The sequence below is a fragment of the Esox lucius genome, chromosome 12 (assembly GCF_011004845.1).
Source record: "Esox lucius isolate fEsoLuc1 chromosome 12, fEsoLuc1.pri, whole genome shotgun sequence".
Taxonomy (NCBI): Eukaryota; Metazoa; Chordata; class Actinopteri; order Esociformes; family Esocidae; genus Esox; species Esox lucius.
The window spans coordinates 8,640,879-8,660,226 of record NC_047580.1 but is presented as its reverse complement, the minus strand read 5'-3'; the positions used below and the strand labels follow the sequence as shown (position 1 = coordinate 8,660,226).

Here is a 19,348-nt window from a genome sequence, read left to right as displayed (position 1 = left end):
GTTTCACTTTTTGAATGGAATTATTGATATAAATCAACTTTTTGATGAAATTCAAATTTTATGACCAGCACCTGTATGCCATTGAAATTTATGATTTGCAAAGGTACTCCGCTGTCAAACGCAATGGAGGAGTATCGGCAATGAATCTGAATTCCTGCAGTTTGCACACTGTTCAACAAAATATTTCACAGCAATTCCCCCCACCAACCATCTTTCACCTGAATGAATTTGTTTAACAAAGGCCGAAATTCGGTCGAGATTAACCCTTTAATTAAAAGTTCTGGGTGATGTTCTGTGAAGAGGGTCAATAATTGAACATAAGCTTAAGTTATCCATGTTGAACCTCATCCTGCTAACATTCTGCCATCTTAGCTATCCATTGTGTCTGTTCTTCAAATCCCTCACTGGCCCTTCCACTTTGGGCTCTTGTTTTCCTCTGAGCCAAAAAAGCAGTGCTTCATATTTCCTCCTCCACTCAGCTACATAAACAGGACAGGTATTTCTGGAAGCGGATGAGTGCTGCGGGCCATTGTTTTCTTTAACACCTGTCAATTCCACCACAGAATGCTGCTTCCTGTCCGAGTCTTGTGGCAGTGGATGTTGAACCTTCACCCTCGGGGATGACGCAGGACTTCACCCTGTCTCTGAGAAACGTGGAGCAGGTACGCTATACTGTACATTTAGCCCTGTTGGATACTATCCTGAATGTGGTACAGCCAGATACGTTTGTTGGAAATTATAGCCAACCATGGTGGTGCGCTGACACTTCTGCAATGCACTAATTTTACACACTTCTCAGCCGTTTGTTTCCACTAGGTTCTCAGTTCATTTATCTCACATTAGTCATACGGAACATTCGCACACATTCAGTAGATACGCAGCTGTCTTTAGTATTATTTGTTCATATATCTTTCCCTCTTTTTACCTTCGAACTCTAAATTCAGATCACTCTGCATAACCTAATTCCTAACTTGAATCTGTGATGCATGTCAGAATCTGTTAACTTGTTGCATTCCATCTCAGACTGGTTGCCAGGTCTGGCCAGTTATAGCCATAACCTTGTGCCCTTTCACACACTCTCTGACTAGGTTTCTATGGTGACAGAGAGTCTCACACACACACACACACACAAACACACACGCAAATGTTGTAATTCTGGTTGATGTAATCAACCAACCATAGCTGTTATTAGATTTAATTTCAGCTTTTCTAACGCTGTCAGCTTTGCTGTAAGTCAGATGTATGTATATTCAGGAAATGTGTCGTGAAGTATGCAAAAGTAGGTCTCAAACTCAAGTGGGGGGACTAAACTAGCTTTCACTAGCATTCTTTAGAAAATAGCATTTTTGTCACACAGCTGTAGACCTTTCATGGGAAGGAAGCAATGACCATTCAGAGACGGTCTTAATGAATCAGAGATACAAATGCCAAAGGCAAACTGTTGTATAAACAATGCAACAAGGAAGTGTTTGTTTTTAAAGTTCAAATCATTACAGTCATGTCAGCCAACGATGTATGCTGGACTACAAGTACCTGTTCACTCCATCCATATGTGACTGTTCATTTATATCACATCATAACTAAAAGCATGTTTGAGTTGATTAACGTCACTCCTCTTGCTTGGGTGTGGTCGTAGGCCCTCATGTTTTAGCTCTGATTTGAATTGTTAATAAACCCCTCTGCCTCCCAGATGAGTGTCTGAGGTCTTTACCGTCCAGATGTTGATGAATATGAGGAATAGGCATTATACATGCATTTTCATTTTCTGCCTGGCAGGGACAATTATCCAGGGCTGCTTAAATGTTTTGCATTCCTTCCCTCCCAGGGTTGTCAATGGTTACCAGAAGTTCTCAAGAGGCTTTTGCTCCCAATCATGTTACTGTAATAAATTCTCAAACAACACCCTACGAGCTGTGCAGTTCACTTACAAGCTTAGTAACATAAGCCCTGATTTAACTAATTTGTATCTTAGATAAACTAAACCAAACAGCCCCTGTGCTGATAAGGGATCTAGAAGAAGCACACCCCTGTAACCAGGGGATCAGCACATTATATTGAAAATATGTTGATAAGATGCCTTTCGGTTAAGGAGGCATTGAATATACAGTGGGGAGAACAAGTATTTAATACACTGCTGATTTTGCAGGTTGTCCTACTTACAAAGCATGTAGAGGTCTGTAATTGTTATCATAAGTACACTTCAGCTGTGAGAGACGGATTCTAAAAGTATTTGATCACCTACCAACCAATAAGAATTCCGGCTAGTTTTTCTTTAAGAAGCCCTCCTGTTCTCCACTCATTACCTGTATTAACTGCACCTGTTTGAACTTGTTACCTGTATAAAAGACACCTGTCCACACACTCAATCAAACACCCTCTCCACAATTGCCAAGACCAGAGAGCTGTGTAAGGACATCAGGGATAAAATTGTAGACCTGCACAAGGCTGGGATGGGCTACAGGACAATAGGCAAGCAGCTTGGTGAGAAGGCAACAACTGTTGGCGCAATTATTAGAAAATGGAAGAAGTTCAAGATCACGGTCAATCTCCCTCGGTCTGGGGCTCCATGCAAGATCTCACCTCGTGGGGCATCAATGATCATGAGGAAGGTGAGGGATCAGCACAGAACTACACGGCAGGACCTGGTCAATGACCTGAAGAGAGCTGGGACCACAGTCTCTAAGAAAACCATTAGTAACACACTACACCGTCATGGATTAAAATCCTGCAGCGCACGCAAGGTCCCCCTGCTCAAGCCAGCGCATGTCCAGGCCCGTCTGAAGTTTGCCAATGACCATCTGGATGATCCAGAGGAGGAAAGGGAGAAGGTCATGTGGTCTGATGAGACAAAAATAGAGCTTCTAAACTCCAATCGCTGTGTTTGGAAGAAGAAGGATAAGTACAACCCCAAGAACACCATCCCAACCATGAAGCATGGAGGTGGAAACATCATTCTTTGGGGATGCTTTTCTGCAAAGGGGACTGGACAACTGCACCGTATTGAGGGGAGGATGGATGGGACCATGTATCGTGAGATCTTGGCCAACAACCTCCTTCCCTCAGTAAGAGCACTGAAGATGAGTCGTGGCTTGGTCTTCCAGCATGACAACGACCCGAAACACACAGCCAGGGCAACTAAGGAGTGGCTCCGTAAGAAGCATCTCAAGGTCCTGGAGTGGCCTAGCCAGTCTCCAGACCTGAACCCAATAGAAAATCTTTGGAGGGAGTTGAAAGTCCGTATTGCCCAGCGACAGCCCCGAAACCTGAATGATCTGGAGAAGGTCTGTATGGAGGAGTGGGCCAAAATCCCTGCTGCAGTGTGTACAAACCTGGTCAAGAACTACAGGAAACATATGATCTCTATAATTGCAAACAAAGGTTTCTGTACCAAATATTAAGTTCTGCTTTTCTGATGTATCAAATACTTATGTCATGCAATAAAATGCAAATTAATTACTTAAAAATCTTACAATGTGATTCTCTGGATTTTTGTTTTAGATTCCGTCACTCACAGTTGAAGAGTACCTATGATAAAAATTACAGACTTCTACATGCTTTGTAAATGGGAAAACCTGCATAATCGGCAGTGTATCAAATACTTGTTCTCCCCACTGTATCTTTACAATTAATATTTTAAATACATTTTGGTCACTAGGAAGATGATCTCTTAGTAGCTCCAATAAAAAATAAAAAACTGCTGGGAAAACATGGAGTACTAATGCCATGCAGGCTGCTATAATTAACTTTCGTACTAGTGTATTCTCGCATTCCCAAGCAGTTGGCTAAAGTAGAAACAAACTGGCACCTAATCTGCAGGGGTAGCTAGAACAAGGAAATTAATGACCTCGCAAGATTTCTAAAATATGTTCCCAAAATGTGTGCCCATATTCCCCTGTGTCCAAGGGTGCTTGCAGAGTGTGGCTGCCCTCTGATTGGTTTTTAAAAAACATGCAATTGTCATAACAACAAGCCTGCATTATTTCACTCCATAGAGGGAAGAGCTGGAGTGTTACTTTGGGAATGAGCAGAAGTATGAGGCCCCATGGACAGAGGACAGCTCAGTGAAGTGCAGTGGAGTGACGGTGAGTACAACCAACCCACCTTCATGGAGCGCAACCTGTGCAAAGGGCCAATTACAAATGAGCTGTTTAGCATACGTCCATTCAAAGCCACACCTACCAGTCGTGCATGGGTTAAATATTTTCCTCCTGTCTCGTAGCTGACCACAACGGAGAAGACTCAGGTGTTTCAGCTTAGCCTGCAGAGGAAAGGTCAACCGGACCAGTACATTGACAGCCCTGAACCCATAACAGGTATGAGTACACACAAACACACCAGCCCCTTTGAAAATGCCAGTATATTCTAAACGTTGACAAGCCATGTGTTTGCCATGTGAGCCCTGAGAGCAGAGGATCCCCACCGGCCCGGTGCCAGAACACCATGGTACTGCATCAGAAAAAAACACACCACGGTTTCTCCACGGGAGACTTTGGAACCGGGACAGGCTCATCTGTTTCTCTTGTGTCTTTCCTGCGTGGCTCCTCCGGGTTTATTTATATGTACTTTCGAAGATCTAGGTGTAACCCGAAGCGTGTTAGCGTAGGTTCGCTACGACATGCGGCCCCTGCTGCTTACGTTACGTAACCACGCTCAAACAGCTCATGTGGCGCCAGCAGGCTGTGTTGTGATAGACCTCTGCCTCCCGCCCTTCTTCCCTCTCTCTCACAGTGGAGGTGTACAACTGTGGGGTGGGCAGCGGGGACTGTTCCCAGTGTTGGGCTCGCCAGGACCAGGGACATCTCTGCGGCTGGTGCGACAACAGCTGCCGAATGGGGACTGACTGCCAGGAGGGGAGCACCCAGTGTCCTGATCCAGAGATCACCAAGGTTGGAATAAATATATACTCATTTTAAACACCTCAAATCACATCAAATATGCAGTATCCTTTTCAGAGGCGCCAGAAATTTAGAGGCTTGTCCGCAAAAGCCCGCTATTAGCAGCAATTAAAGGAGAAGCACTCTTTCAGAATTAGCGACGCACTCCGGCCGTCCCTCAGGAGAGCAATATGTGACTTATTTCTGCATGCTAGAAAACCCATTATCGTTGGTGTCAAGCCAGGCTTTGCCAACAACTGAGTTGTTGTGGATATTTTCTGTGGTTGGAACCAGCAGTCTAACATCAGTCACAACTGCTAATGTACCAGTCCTTATCTGAGCCACCAGAAACCAGTACCAGAACGTGACCAGCCGTTATTGATCTTGTCTCTGATTTAGAACAGGAAGAAGTAGGGCCTCACAAGCCCTGCGATGTGGAGTGGGGGAGCCCCGTTCCTGGGCATTCCCCTGTCTTGTGGTCAGGGTTTATTTTGGAAGGGGAAGTGTTTTCACAGAGCCTCGTTAAACCAAGTCGTTCTGGAACAACACAGTATAGTGCCATACTTTGACTCCCTGACTGGCCCGGTCTGTAGCGCTGCCGCACCACTTAGCCAATGGCCCTTATGGAGGAACAGCAGAGCAGAGGCCATGGGAACACTTAACCGCAGTGCAACTCTTTCTCTCTGGCCCGGGGTGGGCATGTTTGCCCAGTGTGTGTGTGTGCTGCTTGTGTCATGTGTGGAGTTCTGTGCATAGCAAGTTTTGCATTGGTCTTTCCCCACCGTTCGGCCCTGGGAAACTAAATCAGAGATCTACCACCAGATTGGTCGAGGGAATTCTAGTGTTTATCTGGTTGCAGGTATGTGGTCATCTGTTGGTTGGCGTTTAGCCCAGTCAGCTGACTGCTGGTAACACTGACTGCTGGTAACACATGGTTTCAACAGTGAACTGGGATTGGTTAGAGGGACCGGGCTCCTTTGTACTGGTACTTTAGAACCTCCGTGTATATGCCGCTGTGCGTGAACTGGCAGGCATGAAACGGTTGTTTAGAGTTGCATTGAAGCCCATTCTGATTCCACTGAACACAGCCTTTATCTGTGCTACAGTCGCAGACAGGAAGTACGGCTCACATGCGGCCCAGTCGGCCTAAACACTTCCTGTAGATAAAAACCTGCTGGACTCAGTAGTGGAACAAAGAACACACTCTCAGAACACACTCTCATGTACCCACTTTACCTCAATAGGTTTTTAGTAACTTACACTGGTACACCTTTTAAGCCAGCTATGATTCATAGCTATACACCACAGTCTAGCGGCAGTTACCAATTCTATTACGGTCAGTGTCCCAGCATGATTCTATGGTCCAGCAATTCTGTCAGAGGCATGACTCACAGACTGTATGTATCCCACTTCCATGACTGAGTTTAGCTGTGTCGAAATCCTCAATGCGTGGGCAGCTTGGAGAAGCTTGCACGCGCACACACACACACACACAGAAACAGCTGCCTCAGGAGAGGCAGTTATAGTCCAAGGCAAGACACTGGGCCTGGGGTTTTCAGATTGTGATGCAATGTTTTGGCAGCCATGTTTTCCCAGAACAAGTTTCACCAGGAGTTAGTTTATAGTGGTAGTTCTCAGTCTTTTAGGGAAGTGTCTGTTTTCCCACAGAATCAATATTATCGCAGTAACAGTCTGCCACTGTCTGTAACTATGTATAGAGGTGGTTGGTCTTTCTTTCCAAACCATGATGGTTTGGAAGTCAGACGTCTGGTGTATTCTTTGAGTCTTCAAACAAATTTGAATATGTTATAATATATTAAATACAGTCATGAGTTCTGTGTTCTTGCCGTAATGCAGATAACAAATGCTGTTCTGGTCAGTCCCGAGCCTGCATCTCGTCCTGAGACATGCCAAGCCCCATTGTTTAAAACTCTGTTACTCCTTGTCCAAAACAGGAACTAACAAACATTCACTCGTTTTATTCTTGACACAAGAGAGAGAGAGATGGAGAGAGAGGAGATAACGACGTGAAGAAAGGGAGGAAAGAGGGGAGCGAGAAAGGGATGGGGGGTGGTTCAGAGAAGTACATTTTCTTTCCTTTTCCTGTTTTTGTCTTCACGTCCTCCTCCTTCATCAGTGGGATTCTGAGGCAGACAGTCTGATGAGGAGGCAAGCTGGACTGCAAAATACGGCCCAGTCTAAAACCATTGTCTTCTGTTGGTCTATACACCCAACTAATAGAAATCTGGAGGCAGGATCCTTTTGAGTTTGATTTTATTGTTGAACATTTTTAGAGGATGAAAGCTTCTGACGTTAATGTACTGTGGCCTACCTTCCTCCGCTCAGCTTAGTACTCATTCACAGATGAGTGAGAGGTGCAAATGAGCAACATTGCAGCTGAAGCTATCACTAAAGCCAGACATGCTAACCACATAGACGCTAACGCTAGAGAGAGTTGCTCAGAGATACATAGTGATAATTACTGTACTTAACAAGAAGAGCTTGGAGGTGTGTGCCTATGTGTCTGCCTGCCTGCCTGTCTGTCTGTCTGTCTGTCTGTATGTCTGTCTGTCTTCCTGTCTGTCTGCTTGTGTGGGCGTGAGTTCGTGTAGAAGTTTGGAAGTGGATGTATGTCACATTCAAAGGCTTAAAATGTGACTCATTTCAGGATAAGACATTTTAGGGCTAAACGCTTTGTATTACAAAACACTTACATCAACCTCCTCCGTAGACATTTTGGTTATAGGAGGGCTTATAACTGTTTGCTTTTGCGTGGTAATACAAGTTGAACACCTACACTGTTGTAATATCTCACTTTAGCTGAAGTTTGTTTAACCCAGCTGTCAATCACACAGCATATGAATGCCTTTCTTAGGCCACACCCCCTTCCCTCTCACCCAGGCCAAATGAAAGCTAAGTCTTTATTCAAAACCTATGCGTGACAGAGCTGCAGCTATCTGGAGCCAGTCTAAAAACACACAGAGGGGACACAACGATCTCGCGACAGCCAAGGAAAGAGTCACTCATCTGGGCATGATGCCAAGCTGACTGGAAACCCTGGAGCCTCTTAAAGTTGACAAAGAGGTCTAGGACCAGTTTCCCTACCCAAATGTAACTTTAATGAAAGGGGGGGGAAACTCCAAGCTGACCTCAGATCAGCCTCTAGGAGCAACCCTCCTGTAAGCCGGAGATGGTTATCTCTGCGTCTTTGTTCCCGTGGTGATGGAATAGGTAAATACTGTGTCCGTCATCTCCATGGCTGCTGAGGGGGAACGCTTGGAGAAGAAAGACCAGGGTGGTAACGCTGCGTGAGAGCTTGCTTCTGATCCTGAGTCACTGTGACCGCACCGAGGGGGAGTGTGGCCATATTGCCTGGTTAGAGCCTTGAGCAAGTCACTGAAAGGTTTATGTAGTTCAAACATCCGACCTGACAAGGTCAGTAGGATATATTCAGTCTGTCTGTTTAAAACATCTTAATAGGTAAAACATCTATCTGTCCCTAACACCTGTCCTTAATCTCTATCAATCTATAATATCTGTAACGTCTATCGGTAAAATCTTCTTTATATATCTGTAATGTCTATAACATCTGCCTTTAAAATTGATCAATATATAACATTTATCTATAACATCTATATAGAACACCAATCCACAACATCTGTCTATAACATCCATTTATCTATCTCCATCTTTCTTCCTTACTCCTCTCTCACCTCCTCCTTCCTCCTCGGTATATGAGCTGCTCCCATCTGACTGACACCACTCTCTACGTCTCACTTGACGTCCCTGAAGAACTGTTCAGGTTGCACTTGACTAAAGTGCAGCTTCAGATGGATGCCTGTAGCTCTCCGAGGTACCGACTGAAGGGCCGTCTGTATAAAAGCTGACCCCAGACTGAGATGAGTGACGGTGTCTCTCTCAGTTACGTCAGACTCTTCAGCCGCAGACCAATGGAAACAGGCACTTACCCCTCTCCCCCCCTCTCCTTCCCCCTCTCCCCCTCTCCCCCCCTCTCCTTCCCCTCTCCTCCCCTCTCCTCCGCTCTCCTTCCCTCTCCTTCCCTCTCCTTCCCCCTCTCCTCCCCTCTCCTCCCCTCTCCTCCCCTCTCCCCCCCTCTCCTTCCCCCTCTCCTTCCCCCTCTCCTCCCCTCTCCTCCCATCTCCTCCCCTCTCCTTCCCCCTCTCCCCCTCCCCCCCCCCTCTCCTTCCCCTCTCCTCCCCTCTCCTCCGCTCTCCTTCCCCCTCTCCTTCCCCCTCTCCTCCCCTCTCCTCCCCTCTCCCCCCCTCTCCTTCCCCCTCTCCTTCTCCCTCTCCTTCCCCCTCTCCTCCCCTCTCCTCCCATCTCCTCCCCTCTCCTCCCCTCTCCCCCCTCTCCTCCCCTCTCCTTCCCCCTCTCCTTCCCCCTCTCCTCCCCTCTCCTCCCCTCTCCTTCCCTCTCCTCCCCTCTCCTCCCCTCTCCTCCCCTCTCCTTCCCTCTCCCCCCCTCTCCTCCCCTCTCCCCCCCTCTCCTTCCCCCTCTCCTCCCCTCTCCTTCCCTCTCCTCCCCTCTCCTTCCCTCTCCTCCCCTCTCCTTCCCTCTCCTTCCCTCTCCTTCCCCCTCTCCTTCCCTCTCCTTCCCTCTCCTTCCCTCTCTCCTTGCACCTTTCTTGTCCTCCACAGATCTCCCCCCTAAATGGGCCGCGAAGCGGGGGTACTCTTCTGACGGTGAAGGGAAAGAATATGGGCCGCAGGGCTGACCTGGTGGACGTCTCCATTGGGGGGGTCTCATGTAAAATCCTTCCTGAACGTTACATTGTCTCCATGGAGTAAGTAAATGCATTACACTTTCATGACTGATTAATAATTAATAAATTCATTATTTAATTCAATGTTAGGACACATGGCAGATGTTTCAAATGCTCAAATATTTTTAAAATATATTGCTATCGGAGTTTCTTTGTCCAGCAAAAATAAAGAGACATATTTTCTCATTTTAAAACTTCCCATTCGCATTACAATGCTGTCGCCAAAGAAACATCACTATCACCAAAATAAAATGCACCTGCGCATATTATTCCACGAAAACACTAACTCAAGAACCGCATCGAAACGCCCATACCAACTTCCAGAATGTGCCTTGGATGGTGATGTTTATCTGGTCCCGCTCCACTGGAGCCAATCAGGCAATATTAGAATGCAGACCAGCGCTGGGGTGACCTGCAACCCTCACCTGTCACCAAACATGTCTCACACACATGCTCCCGATTCCTCTGAAACTGGCCAATCAGATATCACAACCGCTATGACCTAACTCTGCTTGTGCATCTCTCATTGGTTCCCTGAGCTGGTTGTTATGACAGCTAAACATTCCCTCTTCGGAGGGAGCGAGGTACTGACATATCAAAACACGTCAGTGTGTTTGACAGCAGGAGCAACGAATACACACACACGCGTGCGCACGCACCCACGCACACACCTGAATACACACACACACCTGAATGCGTGACCTCACACCATGGTTATTGAAAAAGTTTGCCCGTCGTGCTGAGAGGTCAGAGGTTCCATCTGAATGCCAGAGGGACACGGGAGATAGAGCTGGACTAAAAATATGTCAATCCTTCAGTGTTAATTAATTATCTGGAAGGAGTAGGCTTGGCTGATTCAGTGTACCCACCCTAGACACGTCTGTTGGGTTAGGGTGTCCCTTAAGTGTCCTCCAGGCTCTGACCCCCCCCCCCCCCCAGCCACCTCCTCCCCCACCACCACCTCCCCCACCACATCCCCCACCACCTCCTCCACAACCACCACCACACACCTCCACCACACACCTAATTTCTCAGGCTTCACTGCTGATTATCTTCTACCTCCTCCCTTGGTAAATATCCACTGACATCGCCCTTAGTAGCCAAAACAGCACTCGCTGGAACCCAAAATATTTCCTCTCTGGGCGGCAGAGGAATGTAGATCGAGGGTCAATCTGTGCCTCTCTGTCGGTTGGGGTGGTTATTTAGGGACAGGGTGGCCTCCACTCTGGATCGCCCTGCATCAACAACCTGTTAGACAGTTCTTATTTTTCTTATTTCTCTGACCTTTACTTAGAAGGTTAGAAATCTCTATTACGTGGGGGACCTGGCATGAGGTCAGCAGGCAGTAACCAGGGTGTACGAACAAGACAAGAACAATCAAATAACTTTCAAAACAGTCTTTGACATTTACTTCTACCCGAGATTTGAACTCAGGGACACCCTCTCCTCCAGTTTGAAAATGTTTGGAGCTGGTTCGAAGACTGGCGAGAATAATGCTCTAGTAGGATTGTTTTTCCATTCAAACTTTGAATATGTGATGTTGTTGAGGAGTGAGGAGCAAAGATATATAGCGGCATATAATATTGTCCCCAAAGTTCAGTCCTGGTAAAAGGCCCCGGCAAAAACCCTTCCTGAACTGACAGAAGAACAATGCGTTACTTTTGGGGTTTTTTCGTGCTTTTTAAAATGTTACTTTTCACCAAACCACAGGCCTAGGTACTTGTATGAAGATACCCTTTTAATCGGGTGGCTACATCTGTTTCAAGATTTGACAGAACCATGTACTGACTTTTGTATGGCTTTAGGTTTCATGTGGAAGAGTTGTTTCTGAATGTAATTATATGAGCCAGTTGCAAATCCTTGAAAAGCTTCTTGATTTAAGAGTCGCAGGAGGAAACAAGCCTCCCAACATCCTTGGTTTACAGTGACTAATATCCCTAGTTATTTACTGTTATAATGCGGACTTGGATGGAATATACAGCAGCTGCTTTTTCAAAACATCTCTGTTGCTATTCTCTCTGGTTTGTCTGTGACTCTTAAAAGACCTAAATCTCTGAGGTACCTCACCTGCTTCATGTCAAAGGTTTAGACACTTATCAGAGAATCACACCTCTTATCAGAGAACCATGCCTCTTATCAGAGAACCACGCCTCGCAAGAACAGCTAGACACCTGACTAAATAAACCTCTTGCCCAACATAAAGAGGGTGGACAGGTGAGCTTTGAGCCATGCTGGGTTTAGGTGGGTCTTGGTTGTCCTGTGGTTAATTTCAGCAGGGAGTTAGTGGATCACAGTCCAGTCCCCAATCCGAACAACATGGAATCATCTGAGATCTGACCTTTGAGAAAATGGGTCTGTTGATCCCCGGTCATCCGGTCTGAACAATCCAACCGAGTCCCCGTCGCTCAACATTATGTGATAACATTAGTCTTAATTAAAGCCATGAGGTAATTAAACAAACATCCAGTCAGCTCGTTAAGCCCTTCACAGCATCAATGTCCCCTGTCTACTGGGTTTGGTCTACTCTGAACTGTGCTCACCAAACCTTAAAGAATCCTCTATTGTGTCATTTCTGCTGTGCTGTCTTCTGTTAAAGAACATGGTGGGACTCGTTTCAAAATAATAGTTAAAAGATGTCATCCACATTTGACACAGAAACACCCCCCCCCCCCCCCCCGGTGGCCTCTGAAGTGAAGAGGTTTGAACAACTTTGGCTGAAGTCAAAGGTGTCTGCTCATCTCGCCTTTTCTCATTCCTCTCACAGGCTGGTGTGTGTCACCGGGACAACCTCGAAAACCACCAAGGAGGTCGCCAGAGTTGACATCACAGTTAACGGCAGCATGACGTCAGCTAGTGGGGTGTCCAAAGAGTTCTTCTCATACGTGGTGAGTGTTCCCGCTGTCCTCCCTCTCCCTTTCTTTCCTGTCGTTCTCCCTGACCTGTCTTTCCATTTATTCCCTCCTGTTTATTAACAGTATATCTTTTGCTCACAGCCTGTCTCTTACTATTTAAATCCACAACCCCCTCATTCTTTTCTGCTCCCTTCCTCTCTCCTCTCCCTCCCCTCTCCCTCCCCTCTCCCTCCCCTCTCCCCCACTTCTCGGTCCTTGTTCACACTGGGAAAGTGTTCCCAATGTGTCTGTTGAATGTTAACAGATGCGTCTCATGATATTTAGGAATGCAAGTGTGTGGGAATCTTCAAAGGTTCATCAGAATTGCAACTAAGCACATTGTTGCCATCCAGAACTTGGCGCCAGCAGAAATAAATATGGCCGCTTGTTGAAACGTCCCTCTCTTTGAATTAATTACCAGCAGAGGAGTCTGGCTGCTTCTTCTGTTAAGTGACCCTGACCTCGTACAGTCTCATTTTTTGGATTAGGACTACACAGTCTGTGGAAATACCCCTGTTTCTTTGTGTTCAAGGACTGATTATTATTATTTTTTGAACGGATCTGGTCATTTCATCCACTTTTAAAAAACAGTTTCTGCCCGTCTGTGTGATGATCCCAGTGAGACTTAGCAGTCTTGGAGACACGAGGGTGTTAAAAATACCAAACAACAAACACTTGCAGGGATTGTTGGGACCCTTTTCTGTCTTCTACGGCTTTCTGGGATATTCCCCGTTGTGGGAAGTGAAGAGAATAGAGCGGAGGGGAGAGGAGACGGGGTTTCTGAACGGAGACAGGATGCACACATCTTTTGCACCTCCTTCCTCGGACCTCGTACCGGAAACATCTGCCTCGCTGTTAAAATCACACACAAAGACGCACAAGTGTACGCCGGCCGGCACACACACACACCCACACACACGCGCACACACAGACAATAGACACCCTTGCCTCATTCACAGACACACAGGAAGTGAGTTCTGTCAGTGAGAATGAGAGGTCCTCCCAGGAGGCAAGGTTCACAGAGGGGAGAGAGGCTTCGGAAGTCTCCGGAATGCTGATGCTGTAGAGCCGTGTTGGGATATTGGTCTTAACCCCAGGGATCTTTTGTGTGTGTGTGTGTGGGTGTGTGTTGCCCTGCTGCAATATAGCTGGATAGTATAACATATCTTAGCCCCAGGGACCCGTCATATGTGGATGAGATGAACCCAGGGCCACAAGGCTTCAGTGCAGAACAATACTAAACCACTGGGATAGGCTAGTCCACGTTCATTTCCCAGGGCTATGCTGTCCACAAGTTCTTCAACTTCAAATGTGTTTCAGTCAGCAACTTATTTAGCTGAGGAAACCAAACATATGGCCTACAGGATTTACAGTGGACACCTATAAAGTATCACCCGGAGGAAACCGGAAATGTAGGATGTCGTTTTCTTTCCTAAGCCTGATACGTTAGGCTAATGCAGTGTGCACGTGGCTGACTTGAATGGTCCAATTACCGCGACTCCAAACCAGCTGGCTCAGTGTTCTGCAGTACCTGATAGCATAATGGCAGCCATATGGCACATGAATAACATATGTCCCACCTTCACCCCCAGGACCCCAAGCTGTTGTCCGTGGAGCCCAGGAGAGGCTCTCGTTCTGGGGGGACCCGGGTGACCTTCAGTGGGGAGCACCTGAACACGGGCTCTCAGGTCCGAGTCAAGGTCAACGGCACCCAGGACTGCAGCATCGTCACGTGAGTCTCGCCGCGTTTTGTGCGAACGGTTCCAACGTCACGTTGACTGTTCTGATCGTATCGTGGCGCCGCGACCGGAATGCTAAAGGAGATGGTCCAGTTGTTGTTCCGTTATATTGTGCATGAGATGATCGTGGGCTATGTTAGTTGATTCCCAGGTTGTGTTTATGTTCTTGGATGTTTGTGTGTCTAGGTATGTGGTTTTGTGATGGTGTGTTATTTTTGTATCCTGTCGTGTGTGCGTGCGTGTTTGTGTGCGTGTGTGTTCTAGGCTGCGAGATGACACCATCGAGTGCACCATGCCTGCAGCGCTACACGCACACACTGAGGCTGTGTCGATGTGTGTGGAGTTTGAAGACATTCCCTGTCAGGGCGCTGAACTCTCCACCACGTACACCTACGAGAAGAACCCCAGCATCAGCTATATCAAACCCAAGAAGAGCTTCCTCAGGTACACACACACACACCCTGCATCGGAATGTCTTTGTGCTTGACATTGGCTCGTATCAAACATTTATCAGTCCCACTCTTCCATTGATTAAACCTTATCTGAAAGACCCAGTAGAAAACACCAAGGCCACTGTTCCATTGATAAATGTGACATTCCGTGGATTCCATGTATTTAGTGTTTGTCGAAACTCCTCCGTTCCCACACAGACCAATGAGACTTTTTACTTAATGTCGAGAACATGATTTCATTCATTACAAGGCTCTTGTAAGTTGGTTTTATTCAACCACAAATTGTCTCAGAGAATTCCTCTCCTTTCCCACCCGGCGGCGGGAATTAAGACTCACTTAATGTATGCCTCATGTTCTGTGGCCTGTGGATGTGTGTGTTGGGTGCGCGTGTGTCACTTTGAGCATGTGTAACTTTTAGAAATGTTCATTGTGTGGGTTCATGTTTGCTTGATGTATGGATGTGTGCTGTGTGTGTGTGTGTGTTTGCTTTCTGACTCTCAGCAGAGTGTGTAGATCTTTCTGACCGTGTCTGTGTGTTTGTATTTCAGTGGCGGTCGGACTATCACAGTGGCCGGGCAGGGTTTTGAACTGGTGCAGAGTGTCAGTATGAAAGTGCTGAACATTGGACAGGCGGTGAGTCCAAGACAGCAACATTGCAGTTTGAACATATTCATTACTAATCTGAGTAGCACAGTGGTGTATCTCAGTGCCTTGCAGTACGGCGGCATCATGCGGCCAGGAGTTTGAATCCCGGGCGCTGTGTAACGATAAATTCTGGGGTTCCCGAAGCATGCAGTGCAAATTGTCTCATATGTCAAACAGGGTTGCTGCGTCTCATCATACTTAAGCGACTGACTCTTTGGGGTTAGTCGGGCGCCTGCAAGCTCAGTTTGGGTCTTTGGCCGGGGAGTGTGTTCTTCTCTAATGTGCATCCCCCCGCACATACCACCTGGTTAAGCAAGCAGTGTAAATAGATAGAAGAAAGATTTGTCAAAATGTGCATTGGAGCACGTGTCTCAACTTTCGACTTCCCAAAAGTTCCTGTTGTTGTTGAATTGGACTTATTTGGGAGTTAAACATGGGTAGGAAACTATTTATATATTGTTGATGAAAGTAGCTACCATCTCATAAGACAAAACCGAAGAATTGTCTTCTACACAGTGTCTAAACAGTTTTTTTCCCTCATCCTTATGGTTTCTCACCAGGCCTGTAAAGTTCGCTCTCCCTCCCTGATCACATGTTCCTCCCCCGCCTCCAACCAATCTCAGTTGGCCACGGTGAAATTCCTCCTGAATGGGGTCCTCTACACGGGAGATAGCCCCTCCTTTTACGGCCCAGGCCAGGAGGAAGAAGAGGTAGAAGAGCTTCACGGAGGTCACTTCCTGTTGGAGTATGTGGAGGATCCTCAGTTCTTGACTGCCAACAAGGAGAGGCTAATCAAACACCATCCTGGGGAACCACTCACACTCATCATTAATGTGAGTGACAGCTCAGTGCACCAATCAAAGAGGATAGGGGTGGGGAGACTTGAGAGTGACAGTCCTGGCCGATAATGGGAGGTGGTGGAGCCGGATGAGAACTGAAAAGCCTGTTGGGAGATGACTTGTTCCAGGAATTGTTCGGCCCTGTCAATCCAAAAACGTCTCTGTATTCATAGTGTGTCCCTCAGAAATGTATCTTTGAACATGGTCCATCTGAGTTCCTCTCTCTTTCTCTGCCACTTTCGCTCTCTTTTTTTGCACTCTGTGTGTGTCTGTGGAAGTTTATGTGTGGGTGCCAGGATGGGGCCCTTAAAGGAATTGCTGTCTCTGCCTTGAAAGGGGAAAGGGGTATTCAGTGGTGCTTCCTGTTCTTAACGAAGGTGGATGTCCATTTGGGTGGAATAGGTTTGAAGAACACTGACCATGCCACCATGTGTGCGGGCTGGAACAGGTTGAGAGAAGGTTGGGTGTTTTCTCGATAGGGGTTGTTGTTTGGTTAGATCCCATAATAAGGATGAGTGTTGGAATGTGGGTGGGTCCTTTTTGCTTTCGTCCTGTTTTGGCCATCGGAATTCGTTCTCGTGCATATCTGTGTCTGAGTGTGTACATGTTGAACGCATGTCTGTGTGTTCGTTGGTCTACATGTTTATACCAGAGCATTTGTGTGTGTGTGTGTGTGTGTGTGTGAGAGAGAGAGAGGGGAAGTGTTTGTTGACAGAAACCCAGGAGGTGACATCCTGTAGAGGAGACAGGACAGTACAGGCTCCTTAGGCTGTAATCAAAAAGAGAAAACACTGGGGATGAGCTCCTCTCCTCTCTTCCTCTCCCACCCCTTTGTAGAACCATGTCACTGCACTGGCGTGTGTGCGTGTGTGTGTCCGTGCGTACGTACCATATGCAGTGTGTCGGCTAAGACGAGGCCGGGGTTTTGATGGACATTGTCAGTCATGAGGTTCCCTGGGTTTCGGTTTGATTCGTCAAGCTGAACTCTTGCCCATTGTGGAGGAATGTTGTGAAACTCAATGAGCCTAGCCAAGGAGCACTCAGTGGGACAGCTGAATGATTATGACAGGTCTGTACATGTGAATATGCACTGCACAGGGTGTGTGCGTGTGTGTGTGTGTGTGTGTGTATGTGCGTGCGTGCCAGCGCTGGTCCGCTTTGCCTATCCGGGCCATGCCAATTTTCCTGGGCGCTCTGACTGACAGGCGGCTGTTTTTCTTTGGGTCTGACGCAGAAAGGACTGAGCGATCTGGAACTGGCGCCGGAGGAGTACTCTGTGATGATTGGCCCTTATCCATGTGACATCAGCTTCCACAACGACCAGCTGTTCCACTGCACCATCAACGGGTCCCTGGGCTCCAGCGAAGGAGAACTGCCAGTCGTCGTGAGTAACTTCATCATTGTCTTCACTCTACGGCGACTGCTCGCTTTGAACCACTTTATTAGATTTGTTCTTAAATCGGCGTGCAGTTCGGATTCGACCACCGAGCGTGCCACCCACCGTGATCCGGCTGGAAGCCACAGGGACGGGCCGGACAACAGACTGGCAAAGGGTGTAACCGGGTGTAATCTCAGAGTAAACCAATCTTTTATCTGTCCTCTGTAATGCACCGGTGAACCAATCAGGTTTGCTCATCTGTAATCTCAGAGTAAACCAATCTGGTATCTGTTCGTCTATAATGCACGGGTGAACCAATCAGGTTTGTTCATCTGTAATCTCAGAGTAAACCAATCTGGTATCTGTTCGTCTCTAATGCACGGGTGAACCAATCGAATTAGTATCTGTAAAGTTTTTATCTTCTGCCTCTCTGTCCATCTGAATCACACACACTGAGCTCCTGTTTAAATGGCTCTCTTGCGTGATCCTGGGACTGGGTCTTTTCCACATGATTTAGTTTTTATCTCCAAGTCTCTCTCTCTTTGTAATGGAAGGACTCACTCAATCAAGACACAAACAAACTCTGCATGGCTCTGATAAAGAGCCCCCCCCCCCCTCACTCTTTCTCTCCATTATGTCTCGGCTGTTGCCCATATCAGCCTGGTTTGAGAGGCCTCGGGTAAAACAAACTACTATATTTAACCTGGGCACTGGATTAGAATGGCCGTATCAGCCTGTCTGTGTGCCAGTTAGTCTGTCTTTCTGTCTGTCTGTGTGCCAGTTAGTCTGTCTTTCTGTCTGTCTGTCTGTGTGCCAGTTAGTCTGTCTGTCTGTCAGTTATTCTGTTTTTCTGTCTGTCTGTGTGCCAGTTAGCCTGTCTTTCTGTCAGTTAGTCTGCCCGTCCATCTGTACACCTGTGTGTCTTTGTTTCTCTGTCTGCCCGTCCATCTGTACACCTGTCTGTCTTTCTGTCTGTCTGTGTGCCAGTTAGCCTGTCTTTCTGTCTGTTAGTCTGCCCGTCCATCTGTACACCTGTGTGTCTTTGTCTGTTTCTCTGCCTGTCTGTCTGCCATGTGTCTGTGTCATTCACAGACGGTGAGTAGCAGAGAGAGTAGGTGGGAGGGAGAGATGGAGGGAAGGGGAGGGAAAGCACTTTCTCAGGATATCCATAAATAAACGCACGCAATTACCAGAGACAAACACAGAGGACAAGGGTCACACAGGATGTTATAACACTAATGGGTGGGCATCTCTGCTGGGACGGTGTGTGTGTGTGTAATTCTATGTTTTACCTGTGCATGTTTGTATTCTTTTGTAGTCAAAAATGCTTAGATTTTGTGTGTGATTTAAAAAATGAGGATGGTGTTTCTACAGCGTTCCTGGAATCTCCTCCTGTTTAGATGGGTGGTCACATTATAGGATACCAAGGGTCTGTTACTGTCAGGGGCCGGAACAGGCGGCATGGGACCAACTGTGTCAATCTGCACTGTCATTTCTAATTCTTATATTTACTGCATGTTCCTGACCTGGCTAAAACCAGACGTCTAACTCAGTACTCCCTGGAGGTTTTGAAGTGGCACTGTGGCCAATGTAGTCTCACCCAAATGTTTTGAGCCTCAGAACCATCCTTCGTTAGTGCTTGTCTTGGGCGGGAGCCGTCATTTTTTGATTTGCTGTATTGGCACTTGACTTGTGTTGTGAGTTGTACGGAGCGTTTCACGTGTGGTGAGTAGCCTAGGCATTCCTG

The 19,348-nt window shown here is 47.0% G+C and overlaps 1 protein-coding gene across 2 annotated transcripts in view; it reads left to right on the top strand.

Annotated features, from left to right (window-relative positions):
* The window catches only part of plxnd1 (plexin D1), a 69,705-nt gene that overhangs the window by 28,028 nt on the left and 22,329 nt on the right, over positions 1-19,348 (top strand). For both annotated transcript variants that reach the window (XM_010895269.4, XM_010895271.4), the window contains 11 exons: positions 564-662; positions 3,993-4,082; positions 4,220-4,313; positions 4,729-4,886; positions 9,533-9,678; positions 12,422-12,542; positions 14,141-14,280; positions 14,552-14,731; positions 15,288-15,372; positions 15,945-16,217; positions 17,458-17,607. In XM_010895269.4, coding sequence (XP_010893571.2) covers positions 564-662; positions 3,993-4,082; positions 4,220-4,313; positions 4,729-4,886; positions 9,533-9,678; positions 12,422-12,542; positions 14,141-14,280; positions 14,552-14,731; positions 15,288-15,372; positions 15,945-16,217; positions 17,458-17,607 — 1,536 coding nt within the window. The remainder of the gene's footprint in view (positions 1-563; positions 663-3,992; positions 4,083-4,219; positions 4,314-4,728; positions 4,887-9,532; positions 9,679-12,421; positions 12,543-14,140; positions 14,281-14,551; positions 14,732-15,287; positions 15,373-15,944; positions 16,218-17,457; positions 17,608-19,348) is intronic.